Below are 19,996 nucleotides of genomic sequence, written 5' to 3'. Positions count from 1 at the left end.
ATTTAAGGCACTTGTTTAAAACTTTTTGGTTTTGAAAACCAAAACGAAACATCTGACTTATTTTTCCGTGGTAGACGTTTGTGTTCTACCAACACGATTTTTATTCGGGTGGAAAGAACCTAGATATTATAACTTGAACATGTAGAATTTTAGATTAACCTGCAAGCTAATGTGCTAAAATGATCTACTTAAAAACAAGAATAGTGTATTTTATGAACTTCTATACCAGGGGTTTTTAAACTTTTTTTAACCGCTAAATTCTCTTTTGGCCTCGCGTGGAACACGGTTGGCAAAAAAAAAACGTCATAAATTGACGTCACAGTTTAAACAGACTTCATAAACCTGCCGACTTCGGAAGTAAAATGCGAACGTGAAATGGAGTCACTAACATTTCAATTAGGCTTTCATGGACCCCAAAGGGATCCATGGACCCCAGTTAAAGAACCCCTTTTAACAAACTATATTTTAAGCGAGGGAATATATCTGACTAAACTCAATTCTAAAATGGATTAAAATCCATATAAATTTCATTTTTAATCAGATTTAAGGGCAATCGCATTGCTTCAAAAAAACAGGTTTAAGTATGTTTAAACTGTTTTAAACATGACCCAATACCAGTTGGAAAGAATAAAATTGTTCTCTCAAAAAACAATGATCACAGCTATAATACTGACACAAGACAGACAAAATATAACAAGCATCAAACGTTAAAACGTGGTGGGAATGTCCTTGGTATTTTATGAAATTAGGTATTAGATAAAACTCTCATTTTAAGTAATGGAGTAGTGTGAAATACAAAATAAATTGTTATGCCTCAAAAATCATCCACATGCATATAAATGTTACCAAATATCTTTTAAAAAGTATGGCACAAAAATAAGTACGATCTATCTGCATTTAGTTAAATATATTAAAATAAAAAACACACGATCAAGCAATGGAAGACTTGTTTAAAAATTGTTATATTTAAAAAAAAATGTGAAGCGCCTTAAAATGCTGGATAAATTAATGCAACTGAACAACTTGATCGACAACAAATAAATTACAAAGAAAATAGAAATAAAACCACATAGAAACCTAAAACTTTATTTTATTGCATAGTACAATGAATCATGTGATTTAGCATGCTGGGACCTGCAAGCTGTAATATAAACTAAATGGCTATAAACATATAACAAATATAAATGCTGTCGATTGGTAAAAGCAATAGCATTCCTTCAAATTGATTTTAAACATATGTTACATTATAATAGGTCTTATGGCGCTAGTCTACAATCCAACCACTATAAAAAATCAATCCATATTATTTGGGTTAGGGTGCTGGTTAGCGTTTCGTAGGGTGAATTGTTCTTAATTATTAAATTTATTCTCCCAGTTTGCAAAAAAGTTGTAAATTTCTAGACCAACACCAAACTTTCACGAATGTAACTTTAACAATTTTTCTAGGATTTTGCATATTTTGTCAAATGCTTCTTTTTATGCAACACCATGTTGTCCATTCGTTTAAACTTTTTGCTGCAAATGGGACATTGAAATGGCTTCTCCTTAGAATGAGTCTTGATGTGTTTTCTCAGGTTGTCTGACCGAGTGAATTTCATTCCGCAGATATCACACTGCAAACACTGGCCTGGAAAATTAAAAATTGTTAGAAAACCAAAACGATTGGTAAAAAGTAAAATTGGCTTACAACAGTAACTATAGGACTTTAAAACAAGTAAAACTGATTTCTACATTTCTTTGCTTTTGGAAATGGAAAACACTGCCAACCAACACAACTAACTCGTAAATAGCGATGCTAAAATGATATATGTTTTTCATTTAACAAGTCATTTTAACAGTTAGGCCAAAACTTTTAAGAAAAACAGCAATTCATTTGTGAAAATAAATTAATGGGAAAATACAGGTATTTTGTCATCGGTAATAAAAAGAAATAAGGATTTAGCAAATTCCAATTCTTTTAACTTTATGATTTTTTCCAATGATTTCTCAACCTTTTATGAATTACGGCACCCGTTGAAAATAACTAATAGATTTTCGGCACCCCGACTGGGATTTTTGTAGAGTATTCTACTGAAATTTTCACTATAAATGGAACTGGAACAACACAATCGACTTAAAACATGTAGGAAAATGTCATTTTACTTACATGGTTGCTCAACGTACACAAATAGTTGTACCAAGAAGCTTACCAATTAAGCAAAAATCAAATTCTTAAAAATTTCATGAATAACTATTGCCTATCGGCACCCTTTAGCATTAGAAATGGCACACCAGGGCCCCACAGCACCTGGTTGAGAACTACTGCTTTATACATTATAATTTTATCTGTTAAACAACTACAAAACTCACCAATGTGGTAAGAGTTTGTGTGTTTATCACAGCTTCCCTTCTGAGTGAAACTTTTCCCACAGTATTTACACTTAAATGGTTTTTCCCCGGTGTGAGTTCGAATATGCGACGTGAGGTGCTCTTTGAAGCGGAACAACTTCTGACAGACAACACATTGAAACTTCCGAACATCGCAGTGGGTCTTAGCGTGTTCGGACATCAACAGTTTGGTTGGGAAAATCAATCCACAATGATTGCAAACATTGTTTGTGTGTTGGCGATAATCTTGTGATTGTCCAAATGTGCCAAATTTTAAGTTTGCATCATTTTGAGAATCCTGAAAATAGTATAAGCACTTGTAGTAATTAGAGCTTTAATCATCAAAGCCCAATAGAAATAGGTAACTCTATAGGTTTGGCATTTTTTTTATATAATAATTCAAGTTTTCAAGTTCCATGCCTTAACATCACAAATAAAATAAAATGCCAAAAATAGGTTTTATACAATAAAGCAGTTAGTTTTCTTAAAATACCATTTGTTTCAAATAGAAGGCACTTGATGCATAAATGTTTGCAAAACAATAAGATTACATACTGGTAATTGTAATGAAAAGTCAACAAACATGATATAATCACCTCTAGTTGGTTTAAATGGTTTTAATTTAGAAGTTCAACAAGCAGTAAAAATTATAACAAGAATTACCTTTTCATCTTCAGTTTCGAGTTCAACAGAAATAATTGGATCTAAAACGTAATAACATTTTCTTAGATATTGAATAACTAATGCAAATGCTCATGCCATCATCATGAACATTTGCCGAAACGTTTGAACAATAAAGCATGTCGCTTTTTATGTCTATTTGGGCTGTGATTTTCACCATTAAACTTATGAACAGATCTGTATATAGTGTTTCAGAATAACTAATGCATATGGAAAAAATGTCCAAACAACTTGAATAAATCTGAATGAATAAATGTGACTGAAAAAACCCATAAAACAAGAAACAAACTGTAAAGACTTCTTAAAAATTAACTCTAATATAATACCACCACAACAGGTACTATTTCGCAGATTGTTTGTGTAGGTTTAGATGGTTTAGCAGGCAGAAACTTAATTGGGAACTGGTCTAGAATCACCACATTTCGTCTAGGGTTTTAGATTGCTAACATTATTTGTGTTAGAATGCAAATTTGGGTTTGGGTGGGTCAAGCATTGTTTTTATATTTATTTATTTCTTGTAATATTACTCGTTTAATTAGTGTAAAAAATGGTAAGATTCTAGACTAGTGCAAATAAGGCGCTGGTCTAGAATCCTACCACAGTTATAAAATCAAAGCACAAAATTTGAGTTAGGGTGCGAGTTAGCGTTCGGGTGTGGGTGGGTCAAGTATTATTATATTCTTTATTTAACAATAATACTTGACCCAGCCTAACCCAAACCCGCACCCTAACCCAAATAATGTTTGGTTGTGGTAGGATTCTAGACCAGCGCCCATTAATTTGACGTGGTTTAAAAAGAATTTAGTAAGAAATGTAAATTCTGGTCATTTTCGGATCCTTGTTTCTGAAAGACTGACGTTTTTACAATATTTAGTTGAAGTATTTTAAAAGACTTATAACATACTAATATCGTTCACTTACTTTTCTCGATAACAACTGTATATTCTGGCTCTTCCATTGAATAAAAATTCTTCAAATAAATGTTTACAAACATTTGGAAAAATACTATTTATTGAATAATAATAAACGTCAGGTATTGGGGAGACAACAAACATAATTGAAGCGTATCAATCTTAAAATTATGTCAAAATTACACCTTTTAAGATGTTTAAAGCATATTTATTACTTTTTAAGAATAACTTTCTTTGGATAATAATAAAAATATATAAATAATGATGTTAATATTTAAGTAAAATGTAATCTTCGGGTAATTTACCACGCCCCAGAAATTTAGCGTTTTGTGCTTCGGGATGTTATCATTTTTGCGCGTGACGTTTATTGTTAAAATAGTTTTTTGAGTAAAACGTGAAAATAAATTTAAAACTTTGTTTTCAGAACATTTTTCACTTAAATGCGTTATTTTGCCTGTTGTTTTATTGTTTTTACAAATCTTTGATCTTCATTTTAAATTTATTGTTACGTAACAATTCACGTTAAAATCCCAATAAAAGCAGGGAAAATATATAAGATTTTAGAAATTTAGCTAGAAGTGAATACCTTATCGAAAATGTAGCAATTTTCGATCCAAATTGACTTTAACCATGTGGCTAGTAAAAAAACACCCGTAAAATGGAATCTAGCAGTGGAAATTCGCACGATGTCAGCGAAGTGTTAGAACATTCCAACAAACAGGTCAAGAGACTAAAAAAACTGGTAAAATGCGTGGATTCCTATTCCGCCCAAGCAATGACACAGGCTGAAAAGGTGAACGAAATATCCGGGAAGGCTGTTGCCTTTTTATCGGGCCAACTTAGCGGTATTCTGGACCCCAGTGATGTCCAAGAAGCCGGTACTTCAAATCCGCAATCGTCGGATATTCAGTCAAAACTAAGAAAAATTTTGGCAATCAAAAAAACTTCGAGGAATTTCGAGGTAAATAGTTTTTGTACATTTAAAAATTAATTTATTTTAAAATTTACTAAAATATGTTAGAAGGGACCTATGAATCATGGAAAAAAAGTTTCAGCTCTATAGACATGTTTTACGTGACCCAGTTTGGGCGGTAATAAACTAGTGTCGCCTAAACCTGTTATGAATTTACTGTTTTTTAGTTTTGATGGAAAAACAATCCATGTTGCTAATAGAGTATAACTATATACTGAGAAAAAATCTAAAACACAAAGTTTCCTAGCAGGAACTTTAAGATTTTGCCTATACAGTATATTTAAACCTCATTTTTACTGATTTTTTGCACAGAAAGAAACTCTCGGGCAATCGAGTAAGGCCGAGTTCCCTGCCGACTCAAAGCTGCCGAGTCTACCTGTCTGTCCCGAGTACACGAGTAGTGATGACGCAATAAGCGAGACAGACAGCGAGTACTTTCCCGACTCGGATAGCAACGACTCACTGTACAGCGAAAGATCGGTGGACAACATTAGGCTGGGGGAGAGCTGTAAACAGCAAACAGGGTCATGGAGCGGAAGGTTTGAGGTAGGATACGATTAGACAAGGTTTTGAAATTCAAAGGAAACGGTTATTTTACGGTAGCGCTTGTCTAGTGATAATTATTCGATAACTCAGTCTAGCGTTAACTATAACGCCCAAGTCTCTCGCCCAGAACAGAACAGACATATCCATAGGCGTAGCCAGGAGGGCCACAGGGTATATAACCACCCCCCTATGTCTTACACTTTCCTACCCTTGGGTGAGATCGTCGTTTGATTTCTTGGGTCAAGGACTATACAGTTAGTGCGACGCCTTAACCCCCACAAGTAGGGGTGTCCGATAATATCGGATCGGAGCCGATACCCGATGCCAAGTGGTAGTATCGGTACTCGTCCGATAATATCGGATCGCCGATACCCGATGCCTAGTGGTAGTATCGGTACTCGTCCGATAATATCGGATCGCCGATACCCGATGCCAAGTGGCAGTATCGGTACTCGTCCGATAATATCGGATCGGAGCCGATACCCGATGCCAAGTGGTAGTATCGGTACTCGTCCGATAATATCGGATCGGAGCCGATACCCGATGCCAAGTGGTAGTATCGGTACTCGTCCGATAATATCGGATCGCCGATACCCGATGCCAAGTGGTAGTATCGGTACTCGTCCGATAATATCGGATCGGAGCCGATACCCGATGCCAAGTGGCAGTATCGGTACTCGTCCGATAATATCGGATCGCCGATACCCGATGCCAAGTGGCAGTATCGGTACTCGTCCGATAATATCGGATCGGAGCCGATACCCGATACCAAGTTGTAGTATCGGTACTCGTCCGATAATATCGGATCGCAGCCGATACACGATACCAAGTGGTAGTATCGGTACTCGTCCGATAATATCGGAGTCGATACACGATACCAAGTGGTAGTATCGGTACTCGTCCGATAATATCGGATCGGAGCCGATACCCGATGCCAAGTGGCAGTATCGGTACTCGTCCGATAATATCGGATCGCCGATACCCGATGCCAAGTGGCAGTATCGGTACTCGTCCGATAATATCGGATCGCCGATACCCGATGCCAAGTGGCAGTATCGGTACTCGTCCGATAATATCGGATCGCAGCCGATACCCGATGCCAAGTGGCAGTATCGGTACTCGTCCGATAATATCGGATCGCCGATACCCGATGCCAAGTGGCAGTATCGGTACTCGTCCGATAATATCGGATCGCAGCCGATACACGATACCAAGTGGTAGTATCGGTACTCGTCCGATAATATCGGAGTCGATACACGATGCCAAGTGGCAGTATCGGTACTCGTCCGATAATATCGGATCGCCGATACCCGATGCCTAGTGGTAGTATCGGTACTCGTCCGATACTAGGTGATATCGGTGCCGATCCGATATCAAATTAATATGGAATTTAAGGCTTGATTTGTGATCCAAAGCAGTGATTTCGACTTAAAATGTAAATATTTAAAATAAATAAAACAAAACAAATGATGGTAACTGAACTTTTTAACCCTCGAGCAAATTTTGGCCTAACAATTTGCAAAACATTGGGTTTGATCTTTTAATATTATTTGTTTTTCTTGTTTGAGCACAGTAATGACGTCACATGTTATCGAATCGCGATACTTTTGCCAAAATTATCGGGTATCGGTAACGTAATAAAATGACTATCCGGCATCCCTACTCATAGATATCTTATTATAGGATGCACTTTATGAGGAGGAAGCCCTTCAATTTTCTGACGACGAATTTGACGATTTATTTGACGAAGATGAAATCGAATTAAGTGACCTTCAAATGCAAAGAAGGTTATCTGGAGGTGAATGCGATTTAAAATTATTTTGGAAAATTTTGATTTTTTTTTAAATAACGGCTCTGCAATATAACAGCCTTGGTTAAATTACTTAAAAGGGACTAAAAAGTAAATACATTACCCTCAAACGACAGACCACATTATTCAATTGGCTGTCACTTAATTTGAAATTGCGGATTTATTTTCAATTTCTAAAATAAACCAATAACTTACTTTTTTAGAAGGTTTCATTTTTTTAGTTCTGCCAATGCATTGGTTCATTTTTGCAACTATCACATAAAATAAAAATCGAACTTTTGACCTTGACAAAAGCAATAAATAAGCTTGACTGAACTGCACAGGCAATGACCTTGTCGGAGGTTCAGGAATGGTCGGTGAAGGTCATGCGATAATGCCGGCGGCCGGAAACGATGACCCCGGAACCAGTGGTTCCCGACCCCCCAAGAAAATCTTCCCCAGGCCTCCCCCAAACGCCCTAAACCTCAATGATGACGTCATGACTTCGTCGGACAAAACGTGCATCAAGTGAGTGATCTTGTTAAAACTATTGCATAAATTGCTTTTCATACAGGTTGAAAATAAATGGTATTTTTTCAACAGCTTGCTTGATAAGCTTCACGAATTGTAAGGTAACGTTGCTCGATCGATAACTTTTAGTTATATCAGACCATCAGTATTTTGGCATTTCTTCGCATGTCAGAGCAATTAATTGCGCCCGTGGTAGATTAAAATATTCCAAATTGAAAAATCTCTAAAAAACAAAAAACGATATGTCAAACCGTATGCTGATCACCTTATATCCTGAGTTGTGATTTTATTTTTATTTTGAACTAACCACACGTGCAAGTTAGGTGAAAGGAATGTTATGGTATACGACTACATCTAAAATGTGAAAGCGAAACTGTCCCTGACTGCTACTTAATACATTGGCCGGTAACTAAGTGAATAATCACTGTTTATAAGTTACCAGAGATCTATGGGCCTCACAGTTGAGAAGCGCTTCACAAGTGATTGTGTAACTTTTTCTGTTTAGGTTTTTAAGCAGGAAATTGAACTACCTGTGGTACAAATGTCAACATAATTCCTATATAGTGCTGCACGCGGGAGAGAGTTTAATTCTCGGCATAAATTCGCTCAATTTATTTGAACTTGATTTAACTTACTTGCTTTATGACTTGATTTTCTGACGTCTTTTTCTAATGTTGTTATGCCAATCTCAATCAGGCATCTTAAATCCACCCCTTGATTTGTTGTAACATAGAGGGCGTTTAAAGAATCTGTCGAGCCCAAGGCGGCGCTAGTACAAATAAAGGTTGGGAAACACTGGTATAAGCCAAATCGTTTCAAAAGAATCGCTTGCAACCACACAGACAGGTGTATTGAACACAAGGATATACTGCCAAAACAAAACCGCCTTAACCAAAGCACTAAGTGCTAGCCCTCCTTTGCATAATCCCTGTCTTCCCCACGATCTGACTTGGCCTATTTGTATTTCGTGTGTATGTTTGACCGTCTACAGCAGGGGTTCTTAACCTTTTTTGTTTTACCCTTTGAACAAAAATGAATATCAAATTTACCCCCAATATTTAAAGTGGTGCGCATTTATTAAAAACACGAAAGTAACAAATTAGATCAGTTATAGTCAGTGTGACGGCTGCCCTTGCTTTTTGGCAACGAGTTAAATTGCAATGTCTGGGAAATTAGTGATAATGCACAACGAATATCAGATTTAACATGAAGTCGGTTTCGTGCTTTATATTTGATAGTTAGCAATGCAGAGAAGCCGCTTCGCAAAAGTTAGTTACAGAAAATGGAACCAGAATATTAAGAGCTTGAATACATATCCCTGGATTTACCCCCTAGAACGAGTAAATTTACCCCCTGGGGTAAATTGACCCCAGGTTAAGAAAGGCTGGTCTACAGTAATCTTTGCTTCTGTATGTTCAGGCCCCAAGCAGTACGAAGGGTGAAAAGCATGGTTTTGCAAAACGACGACCTAGAAGATGGGATGGCGATCGGGAAGCGCATGTTTGTTCTGCAACAAAAGAGGAACAATGACGTCGTTATGACGTCAACACCGTCGCCCCTGCTTTCCAGTCAGGACGTTTGTTCACTCAAGGTCAGTTTAAGGTCAAACGTCAGGCTTTATGTTTCTACTTAGTTCAGAAAGCAAACGTGTGTTTTTTTATATTTTTTGGGTCAATTCTGCTTTCATTCATTTATTTAAGTCTTATATTTCAATTTTCCCAGATTCTAAACTTCCTTTAACTGCAAATTCACAACAAACAGTGTTTTACTCTTTTTCTTTATTTCAAAAAAGGTAGACGAAATATTTTTTAGTTAATATGTTTATAGCTTAATAAAGTACTTTTGGTAATTCCTCCCGCAAAGTTAGTTATGTCGTATTTTAAGTTAATTATAAAATGTGCTACGTCATCACTTACTCCTAAATCATTACGTCACAAAGATTTTATTACGTCACAAGAGCAAACATTTTTTTAAACCTCCCTTGTGAATATTTTTTCAGAAAAGTCCTTCCCAGACAAACGCTCGGTTCACCTTGAAACGGTCAAGGTCGAATCTCAGTTTGAAGATGACCCCATTCAAGAGGGGTCAAGTCGCTCTCGTCAACCCTAATGACGTCATACCAGAAGAAAAAGAGTGACGTCACAACAAATCACAACGCGAAGTCTCGTTAAAATTATAAATGCTGAGTAATATCGCATGAAATAAAGAAACTGTGACGTTATGTTTGATTGAAATCTGACGTCATATTGCAATCAACTATGTTGTGGTATTATGTTGGACTTAAACTGTGACGTCATATCAAACAAAAACCTGTGTCCAGTGTGACGTCATGTAAAAGTATACCGTCATAATAAAGAGGCTGATGAAATCGATTTTTACTGTCTTAAATAACTATGGGTTTGTAGGAGGCTTAAGCTCGTATTATTGGGGATTTAAGTAAACCTAGAGGAAAACTAAGATAGCGCTAACTGACAATTAGGCTGGAATATTGTGATAATAAAATAGTGTAGAAGTGATTTAATTTTAGGTTATTTATTTAATCATCAATTGTGTTGACTTTGTTATAACAAGAAGTGCAGTCTTAAATTTCTTTCTTAGTGAAGCAATGTGTCTACCATAAATTAACAACCAGTGTCACTACTTTTTATCTTTTGAAAATGTTGTATTTTTTTACTGAATCAAATCGAAATATTTTACACCAACAGATTTAAATTAGATTGTTAGTTAATTTCTACTTCCCATTATTGCGTCATAAACCTGTAACAAACAAGACGAAATACAAATGCTGGTTTTATTTTACAAAAGTTGATTGTACATCAAGAAACTCCGAAAAAAAAACTTTCTCTAAAACTGATTCAGGGTCGCAAAAAATAAATCTTCGTCAAACAAAAACTTCTAAAAAAAATAATTTACGTTTATAAAGCAAAATCCCACCGCTTCGAGGCAGCAGAGAACAAACTAAAGAAACTTAAGCTCTCAAAATAAGGTGTGATGTCATCAAAGTGTCGTTATGACGTCAACAATAAAACGCGCGACGGCCGAAACAGGATAATACCTCACGAAGCGCGCGGAAAAAAGCAAGTGAAGAAAAAAAGGTGTTCGTCTACTGGCCGCTAGGTGTCAGTAACACTGCGCTAAACTGAGCAAGGAACAAAAAGCGCAAAGTTCCGAGGGTCTCGGGTTGGAAACCGGCCGTGCGGGGGTGTGTTTCGATTTGATCGAAGGTGCGCGGGGGGCGAGCGTGAGATGGCTTGCAACCGAAAAGCAGCAGCATGACGTCACAAAAGCACTACAGCGCGTCACAGTGACGTCATCATACGCTCTCGACGGTCGTATCGCTGCTGAGGCTGTCCAGGGATACGTGGTAGCCCTCCCTGTGCATAATCCCTGCCTCCCCGACGGGCGCGTTGTGACCCCCCTCCTTTTTGGCGTCGGACGCATGCTGGATTGCATAACGCGCCAAGCGTCGCCTTTTTTCCTCGTAGCCGAGGTGGCGGTTCTTCCTCCCACAGCAGCACACTGCGTTCTTGAACTTGCGAAAGCCGAGAGTCCAGAACTCGGCCAGGCTCAGGAAGCAAGCGAAGAAACCTAAAGATAAAAAGAAAAACATTGTTGACTTGGAAATCGAACATACAAAAAAACGATAAAAAAATGGAAATCTTCGAAAGAAAATTGTTAATCTTGTAATCAATAAAAAACACTCAAACAACTAGAAATCTAGAAAACAAAATAGTAAATTAAATATACAAAAAATAGACCCCCCACCAAAAAAAACTAATACGTTTTTGAAGAAAAAATTATGATGTTATTTATCTGAGAGTGATGGTGTAAAGCGTTCCAGTAAAATTTGAAACAAAAGGACCAAGAAAGGGAATTTTTCAAGATTTTAACAGGTTTTTCCTATAGTAATTGCCCTAACATATTACAATTTAACTGTTATCCGCTTTATTGGCCTACTTTTGTATTTATTGAACTAAACATTATAAAAAGTGTTTTATTTTCACATAATGAAACATTTGTCAGATAAATCAGTGAAACTACAGTTTGCGTAGTATAAACTATAGTACTAATATATCCAGTCAGGTCAAACAAGAAAAAGTTGGTTTACGGATTTAAGGTTTAACTTACCTAAAGAGTACATGATCCACATGAGACAAGACTTCTCCATCGGTCTTGAAACGTAGCAGTAAACGACCTCGAAGCAAGGCTGGCGTGTGCACTTGTAAACCTCTGGCACAATCCATCCGTACAAGTAGTACTGACCAAGTAGGAAGCCAGCCTGAGGTAAAAGTTTACGTTAGCATGAGATATAAGTTCGATTTTTAAGGTAATATAAGAAACCACTGGAATATTGTTGGTTTTATTGACATATAAGTTGGCGCAAACGGCGGAGGGAAATCAGTCGAAGTGATTGTTGTCGAAACAGGTAGCACACGCAAAATTGCGCGCCTAAGAGCCAAACTATAGCTTAGCTCAATTTTCGGTAAGACCGGCATTTCTTTTCAAATACTAGCAAATTGTATTTTATGGGCCTGATTGCTTATCTTGAGATGAATGAGCTAAACCCAAATAGAAAGTAAAAATACATACGTTTTAAATTTTAAAATATTTTTTCCTCTTGTGATGCCGCACCGCTTAAGAAGCGCTGCTATATTGAATTAAGTTTTTAAATTTAGCATTTTATTAAAAACTCGAAACCATATTTTAAAATATTTCGTTATGATACGCTCGATTCTTGAATAAAGAAAGCTTCCAACCTCTAGAATGGTCCTGAACACGACATGCCACCAATAAGCGCGGCAGAGCATCGGGTGTTCGAGGAACAGCTTCTTCTCCTTATTACCACGGACCGCCTCAGAATGTACCTTGGGCTTCTTCAAGTACTCAACCTTGGTGCCTCTGTTGTCAGCGTAAATCGGGAAGCCGTTGCGACTGAAACAAGAGTTGGGTAAGTTTTGATAAACCCGGGTTAGGCATGTCAAGTAATTTCTGAAGTAATTTAAGTCTAAGTCAAGCCTTAAGTAATCACAACAGTGGAATATATTTACCTAAGTCATTACAACACAGATAGCATATACTGCAAAACCAGAGAAGAAGTGTTATTTACACATTTAAGAGTTCGGTAAGTTATAATATACCATGAGGTAGGGATGTCTGATAATAAAGAATTGCTGAGTTTCCGAACATTTAATAGACAATTTGCGTCTAATTGGGAGTCAAATTAAACAATTTGCGTCAAACTTTGAGACAAATTAAACAGATGGCGTCCAATTTAACAAGCATCTCGCATCAGAAGGGCAATTGCGTGAAATTAAATCTTGTATAATAGAAGTTTTTTGGAAAAAAACTATGACGCCTGGTGTCGCATAAGAGCCAGGCACCATAAAAGCAGAGGTTTTATGAACTATGGTAAAATGTGTCGATTTTATTTAGTTGTTTGTTAAAGTGAAATTTTAATTCAACAAATTAAGCAATTGCTAAAAACGGCTAATTACAAAAAATAGTTGATTGTCGGTGTCCCTTAGCGTTGTAATTTTCTAAAAAGTATTCACGAAACACGTAAATTTGCTGTCCAAATGGAAATTCTCAGGGTTTAAAACATTTCTTAATAGGTGCTAATTTTGAACACGTGTATTTAAGTAAAAAATCTGGTTCTCTTTCTACAATTTTTTTTTCTTTTCGGGCAAACAAAAGTGTTCATATGCTCGCTTGGTTTCGCCTCAGTGTTGAGACCTCCAAAGGTGTATAGTTTTTGTAAAGTAATACACATCGAAAAATCTCCGGTTTTTCTTGTGAAGAAAAAAGTTAACAAACTTTGAAAAAACTGCTTAATATTTTTACAAAAGAAATGTTTATTTGCTCACTTGGTGTCGCCCCAGTGCTGGTACTTCCTGGGGGTAAAATCCTCAGTTGGCGTGTAATTATTATCAGTGGTGGAGCCCCTTCTTTTCTCGATCAAATCCTTGTCCTCATCCCGATTGTTCCTTGCCAACTTCCTTCTTCTTCCATGATCCATCTCCCGCATCCGCATCCCGTCTTTGCCTTCGTTCTTCCTCGAATTCCTTGAGTTGAGCCTCTTCACTTCGTACAAAGGAGGAGCTGTTGCGTTGGCAAATGAAGGAGGAGGATGATTATCCCTCTTCCTCTTCACACCAGGGGGGTGAGAGCAGGAGTCAGTGTCCCAGCGTCCCTTTCTATCCTCTGTGTCTTCTTCTGCATCTTCTGGGTCCTCCGGGAACTTGACGCTTGCGTGGTAGATCTTGTGGAGCGAGTAGATGTAGAAGAAGATGCCGGGGACTGCGACCACCAGGACACTAAGAGACCAGAATCGGAGCTGGGAAATCGGACTGAATCCGTTGAAACAAACATTCTCGCAGCCGGGAGTGAGCGTGTTGCAGATGAAGCTAGACTGGAGAATAAACACAGAAAGAGGGTTTAGATTAGAAGTGGGCAAACTACTTCTAGTCGCGGGCCAAAACCAAACTGAATGTTAGCTGTGTATCGTAATATAACAACGGCAACGATTGCCAATCAGGGATAAAAAGCATTTTGCAACTGAAAAGGGCTCTAACTATACGTTACCTTCGATACAGGAACAAGATTTGCACAAAGCGCCAAATATTTTTTTTTTTTAACAAAATTAAGATTAACTTTTTCAAGAATAATCTGTAAGTGGCCTGGACATATCAGCTACAATTCTTTTCAGAAGAAACAAAAGATAATTTTTTAAAATATGTAGACCTTAACATTCAGTTTCTAGTCTGACGTCATTTAAGTTGACGTCAAGTTTCTTAACGTGATTAAATTATGTGGCAGTTTAACTGCAGCAAAATAACTGAATGGTTTGGAAGTAAATAATTTAAAAAGTGCTTGATATATTTTCGTAATCAGTCCTACCAACCTGTTCATCGTGGTAAACCATGTCTCCGATCCTCGCAACGATCACAATGCGGAAGACAAACATGAGGAAAATCCACATCTTTCCTGGAAACGTGGAGTGGACCCGGACCTGCTCCAACAAGCCATGGAGGATATGCCAAGCCATTTCTGCTGGTTAGAAGTTTCTGGTGCCTTTCTGGTCTTTTTTTTGCGTTTTTCGGTGCTTTTCTAGTTTCTTGGTGTTTTCTGGTGTCTTTTTGTTCTTTTGGTGTTTTTTTTTTTTTGGTGATCTTAAATTTTTCTTCAAATTTCGATTTTCCGGACGTTTCAATTTACGGAGGCGGAAATCGTTTCCTCGACGGAAATAACACACAGTGCAACTTTTTTATTTTAAACCTTTCTCGAACACTGGAAAAAAAGTAAATCAAAGTTATAACTACAAGAAATTCCCTGGTAAAAAAGATAAGAATTTCATAAAATACAACCTCCTTTTCAAATTTTCAAAGATAACTACTACAGAGTTGCCCACAATTCGTAGAAAAAAGACTTTTCAAAGAAGGTTTGTAGGTTTTAAGACCAATAATCGGATCGCTTGACGATTTTTCAATACAATTCGTAAACAAGACAGTATAAATAAATGTCTACCGTCAACACAATTAAAAGCTATTTTTACGTTTTGAACACAACCTACATAACTTAAGCCTATCGTAAAATAAATTCGAAGACTAAACCTTTTTAAAATGACATTTCAATGTGCAAATCAATTCAAAGACATTCAAAGACTTTACAGATTTCAAGGCTTTGCGGCAGCCCCTAGTGTTGTGAAAAATACAATGACTCAACTAATATTGCTTCTGTTATACTCGCGAAAAAACAATGAAGCCGAAAATAGATAATATTGCGGTTGTTTCCTTTTTAAAAAGGATGCCGGCCATAAACTTAACCCTGTTTGCTTTCATATACAGCTTTACGATTGCGTTATGCAAGCAATGAAAGGCGCCAAAATCAACTACATAAATTACTGCAAAATTACTACAAAATTTATCACCTAATGTAACACAATTAAAAAAATTACAGTGAAATAAATTTTCCTTAATCACTTGGAAGTCTTTCCATCTGTGGGTTTTTATAAGTTTTACTGTGCAACAATCTAAAACCATAATCGCTCGCATAATGCGTATTGTTCAAATAGAACAACGTTTACACAAATACAAAAAATTCTCTAGATCAGGTGTGAGCAATTATTTTTAACTGCGGGCCGCATGAGAAACCTGAAATGTTGTGGCGGGCCAAGTCAACTATAGGATCTCAAAAACGAATAAGGCTTCATTTATACAATAAACACTAAACAATAAACCATTAATGCCTATCGACCTGTTGTAGTTTTACTGTCCAATATAAAACCATTGTTTAAAAAACGTTCACCGTAATACTACTACTTCTGTATGCGCTCTAATACTAGTACTCTCCAGTTATTCGACTTTTTTTCTCCGTCAGTAGCTAGCATGACCGTTATGCAAACTGAAAGTCATGCCACATACCAAAGTCTGATTTCCAAACTTCAAACTAATCATCTATTTCTCTTTATAATATCCAGCATTTTTTCGAAGATAAGCTATGCAAAACTGTAAGTACACGCTAAACCAGCTCATCTGAAGGTAATACTACAACATATTTTCGTTTGTCCGCAAAATTTGTTTACATTCTGTTTAACCATCGTCGACAATGTTCATTGTTCTACTAGAACATTTCAACAATGCTTACTTACTTTACATTGTATTAGACATAATAAACGGTACTTAGACTATACCAATTTTATGTTATTTAATGTAATACGTATTCGAGGAAGAAATAACACGTCTTTAATAACTTCCGAAACATAAGTTCTCAGCGCTAACTATTTTGTTCATCTAAATTATCCGCAATTTATGACTTATTGCAGCTTCATCTTTAGCCGCCTGTATACTTGCGACTGTGTTATTGCAACTGATTGCTTATTTAAAGACGCGCAAAAGACATCAGGACTCGATTTAAGTTCAACCCGGGTTCAATCAACTGGGTCAGTGATAACTTGACCTTGGGGTGACCTTGACGCGATGACGTGCGTTTCCTTTCTCGCCACCTAGTGACAACGATTAGGTGTACGAGGGATTTAGGGTCAGGGTTACTTTAGAGGTGCTAGGTTGCGCAAAGTTCATTGACCTTTCGGAAGTTTAAGAGCGTATCAAGGCCCGGCTTTGACCGTGGTCGTAAGTTCGAATCTCGCCATAGGCTAGTTTACATATAGGATGAAGAAAAGCAATGTTATGATTGTTTCTTGACTTGCTCCCTAAGTAGCTAGCGACGATCACCAGTGATTCATAACTTTGTGACTGTCGATAATATGCGACAAAATGATTTTACCAACGAACTTATGCTTATCTTTGCTGATTCATAAACCACAATAGGACTTCTCTGAATCTTATTTAAATGGAACTGCCGCACATATTCTTCAACCAGCAGTTAAAAGCCTACGCACAGCTGGCAAATGGAAATCTGAGATCCTTATCATATTTAATCGAAACTTTCGAGCAAAAGCTTGTTGACAGCCAAACAATTTAAGCACTGCTTGTTTTTAGCTGAAGTGCAGTCAGTGGTCTATAACGTATGGTCTCGAGCAAATATAACGCCCGTTTGAAGCTTACAGCGCACACGAAACTTATTTTGTGGTTGGGAAATTTGAGTATTAAGCAAAAAACTCCTTTGAAACTGCAAGCTTTACCCTTTTGGTGCAATATTTAGGAACTTCTTTGTTTAAATGATATTTTAGGAAAATAATGTTTTTAAGAAGCTTTTCGAGGCACCTGTTTTGGAATTTGTAGATGCATGATTTAAGAATTAGACGAATAACTCCTCTGAAACTGGAAATATTAACCACCGGGTGAATGTTCTGCAGTTTCGTATAGAGGGAGTCTAAGTTGCAATAATGATATTTTGACACAGGGTTGTGTAAAGATTTAAAGGCAAACTGCATTTTTCGCCGATTTTAACTAAGCAAATGCAAACAATGTTCGCGCCCCGCGCCAATCTATTAAACTTTTACTCAATAAACGAACTGTGTGGTTTTCATGAAGTTACTTTTATGACGTCGCGCTGTAATGTAATTTTGTGACGTCACATTTTTACGTAACTTTATGACGTCATCCCCCCCCCCGAAAAAAAAACATGTCCCCTAAACAACATTCCTAGATTCGCCCACTAAAATACTATCTGTGACCCGGAACTAAATCCCAATATACACACGCATTGTTGAAACATCTATAAAACAATATTTGTTGAACGCCAAAAGGTTCTACACGTTTTTTGGCCTGACTAAGATAGAAAATAACGCGTTAAATACGAACAAGGCTTAGTTACAAGTTACAACTGTGAGGATACGTTAGTCTTGATAATTTAACGACATTGTTTGCACAAGGTTGTAATTCGGTAAAGCGACTTGTGCGAAAAATTCAAACTGTCAGAATATGTTTTCCATAATATAGAATGCGTTAGAACTGGAGCAAAACTGAACACAATTAAGTCGCGTTATTTAGAATTTTAACATTTAACATGGAATCTAACATGGATTGCGTTTGATGAGATCGCAGAATGTTTATCTAAGCTCGACTTTAGTGTTATTGCCACCTCCTTTAAATAAAAAAATGGTAATTTTACTCAAACTTTCACTTTGCATACACGTTAAAACAAACTTAAATCGCGATTTAACATTCTTCCATAACTACTGTTTCACAGAACGAAAAACGACAATTAAGCTTATGAATACACTATTTTTTAACCTAACTTGCGTTGGTTAATGAAAATACAGTGAGCTACCCTCTTATAAAACAGTTGATTTTAGCTGGTTTTGCCGCGATGAAGCGATGATTAGACTACCTATAAAACTTACACAAACCTAAACCGACACTATTGGAAATACTTTCGCTTCCGAACTTCCGGGTATGACGTCAAAGCAAATATTACCGAGCCCGTTAGATTTAAATCTATGGTTTAGTAGTTCACGCACTTTTTCGCTTTCACTTCCTCACATTTATAAAGGATCCCGTAAATGTTTAACCTTGGCAAAGTTATTACACCAACATCTCCTTTAAATGGCTTTAAACTGGGTGTTAAGTTGCATATTTGTTCAATAGGCTACATAAATCAAATAGGCTACATAACCTAAGGTTTCCTAAGGCTACTCATTTTAGACGTTTCGTTGCGACGTAATTTTGGAACGTCATTTCTGAAAGTTCCATACACTCCGGTAAAAAAATATTGTACAAACATCTCTGCTCTAACATTTAAACCACTTCTCATACAAACTACTATACCTGTTAAAAAGCTGTCAAATGATAATTACCATTACAACAAGCCGAGTTTGAGAACCACTACGTTAGTAACAGCAAACCACTGAAAGGAACACACTGCTGTCTTAACAAGCATGGATCTCTTTAGATGTTAACACAGCTTTATTGCCAGCTTAAGTTAAGCCTGCTGTACACGCAGGTAACATTGTATCTTTGTACAACCTTCAGCAAGTATGACGTTGATAATGTGCATTGTTTTACGAGAACATTCACACAATGCCATCTTCTACAGCTTTGGTTTTGACAGTTTTACGACTTTTGGTAACTCTTAAAGTTTACAAACTTGTGTCGTTCTAAACTTAGGTGATAGTTACACTAATAAAATGATATATTGAAGAACATCCGAACAACAACCTGAATTTCTAAGACACTTTTTTTACCTGCGAGCTTAATGCTGTACTGTGGTCTCCCTAATTTAACACACTGGCTTAATGTAGAATGTGGCCACACGAAGCCACACATATGTTTTTTCAAAATGTTTTTGGCCCAATTTAAATTCCGTATTTCAATGGCCTTTTGGCATTAAAGTTGTTTATATACAATGTCGATACACGTGTTCTTTGTGCGAAAACTTGATGTATAGTTCGGTTTGGGCGGTTTTACTAACAGATGTAAACGCTTAGTTCATGACAACCCAAAGTCCGTTAATATTTTGCAACCAGTCTTTAAAACCGTGGCATTGGACGCACTTTTAACCAAAGTACACTGTTTATTAACTTTACTACAATAGGCCTGTTCACACTTATCCACTGAAGAAACCAGTTAAGGGATTTAAAGAAATTTTACGCAGTCGGACCCGAAGTACGTTTAAAGTTTAATAATCTAGTTTAGTCAAACTAGCATGTTTTAAGTTTAACTTTAAACCACCTTTACGTTTATCACAATTTACAGAAAAACCTTATCGGAAAACGTATTAGGAACTCAGTTCGCCGCG

General features: G+C 36.8%; 2 protein-coding genes across 2 annotated transcripts; both read right to left on the bottom strand.

Moving 5' to 3' along the window:
- Positions 1-1,441: 1,441 nt before the first annotated feature.
- LOC146139131 (uncharacterized) lies at positions 1,442-4,006 on the bottom strand. The gene is made up of 4 exons (XM_083391696.1): positions 3,970-4,006; positions 3,031-3,071; positions 2,350-2,665; positions 1,442-1,627 (listed from the first exon to the last, which is right to left on the bottom strand). Exons 1-4 carry the CDS (start codon positions 4,004-4,006, stop codon positions 1,443-1,445), a joined length of 579 nt encoding a protein of 192 aa, XP_083247822.1. The 3' UTR covers position 1,442.
- A 6,569-nt stretch (positions 4,007-10,575) lies between these two features.
- LOC146139130 (gap junction delta-2 protein-like) lies at positions 10,576-14,879 on the bottom strand. The gene is made up of 5 exons (XM_083391301.1): positions 14,700-14,879; positions 13,663-14,207; positions 12,556-12,730; positions 11,927-12,077; positions 10,576-11,386 (listed from the first exon to the last, which is right to left on the bottom strand). Exons 1-5 carry the CDS (start codon positions 14,841-14,843, stop codon positions 11,112-11,114), a joined length of 1,290 nt encoding a protein of 429 aa, XP_083247427.1. The 5' UTR covers positions 14,844-14,879; the 3' UTR covers positions 10,576-11,111.
- Positions 14,880-19,996: the final 5,117 nt, after the last annotated feature.

This window comes from Ascidiella aspersa, chromosome 6, assembly GCF_963924565.1.
Source record: "Ascidiella aspersa chromosome 6, kaAscAspe10.2, whole genome shotgun sequence".
NCBI lineage: Eukaryota > Metazoa > Chordata > Ascidiacea > Phlebobranchia > Ascidiidae > Ascidiella > Ascidiella aspersa.
This window is presented reverse-complemented; position numbering and strand designations above follow the sequence as displayed.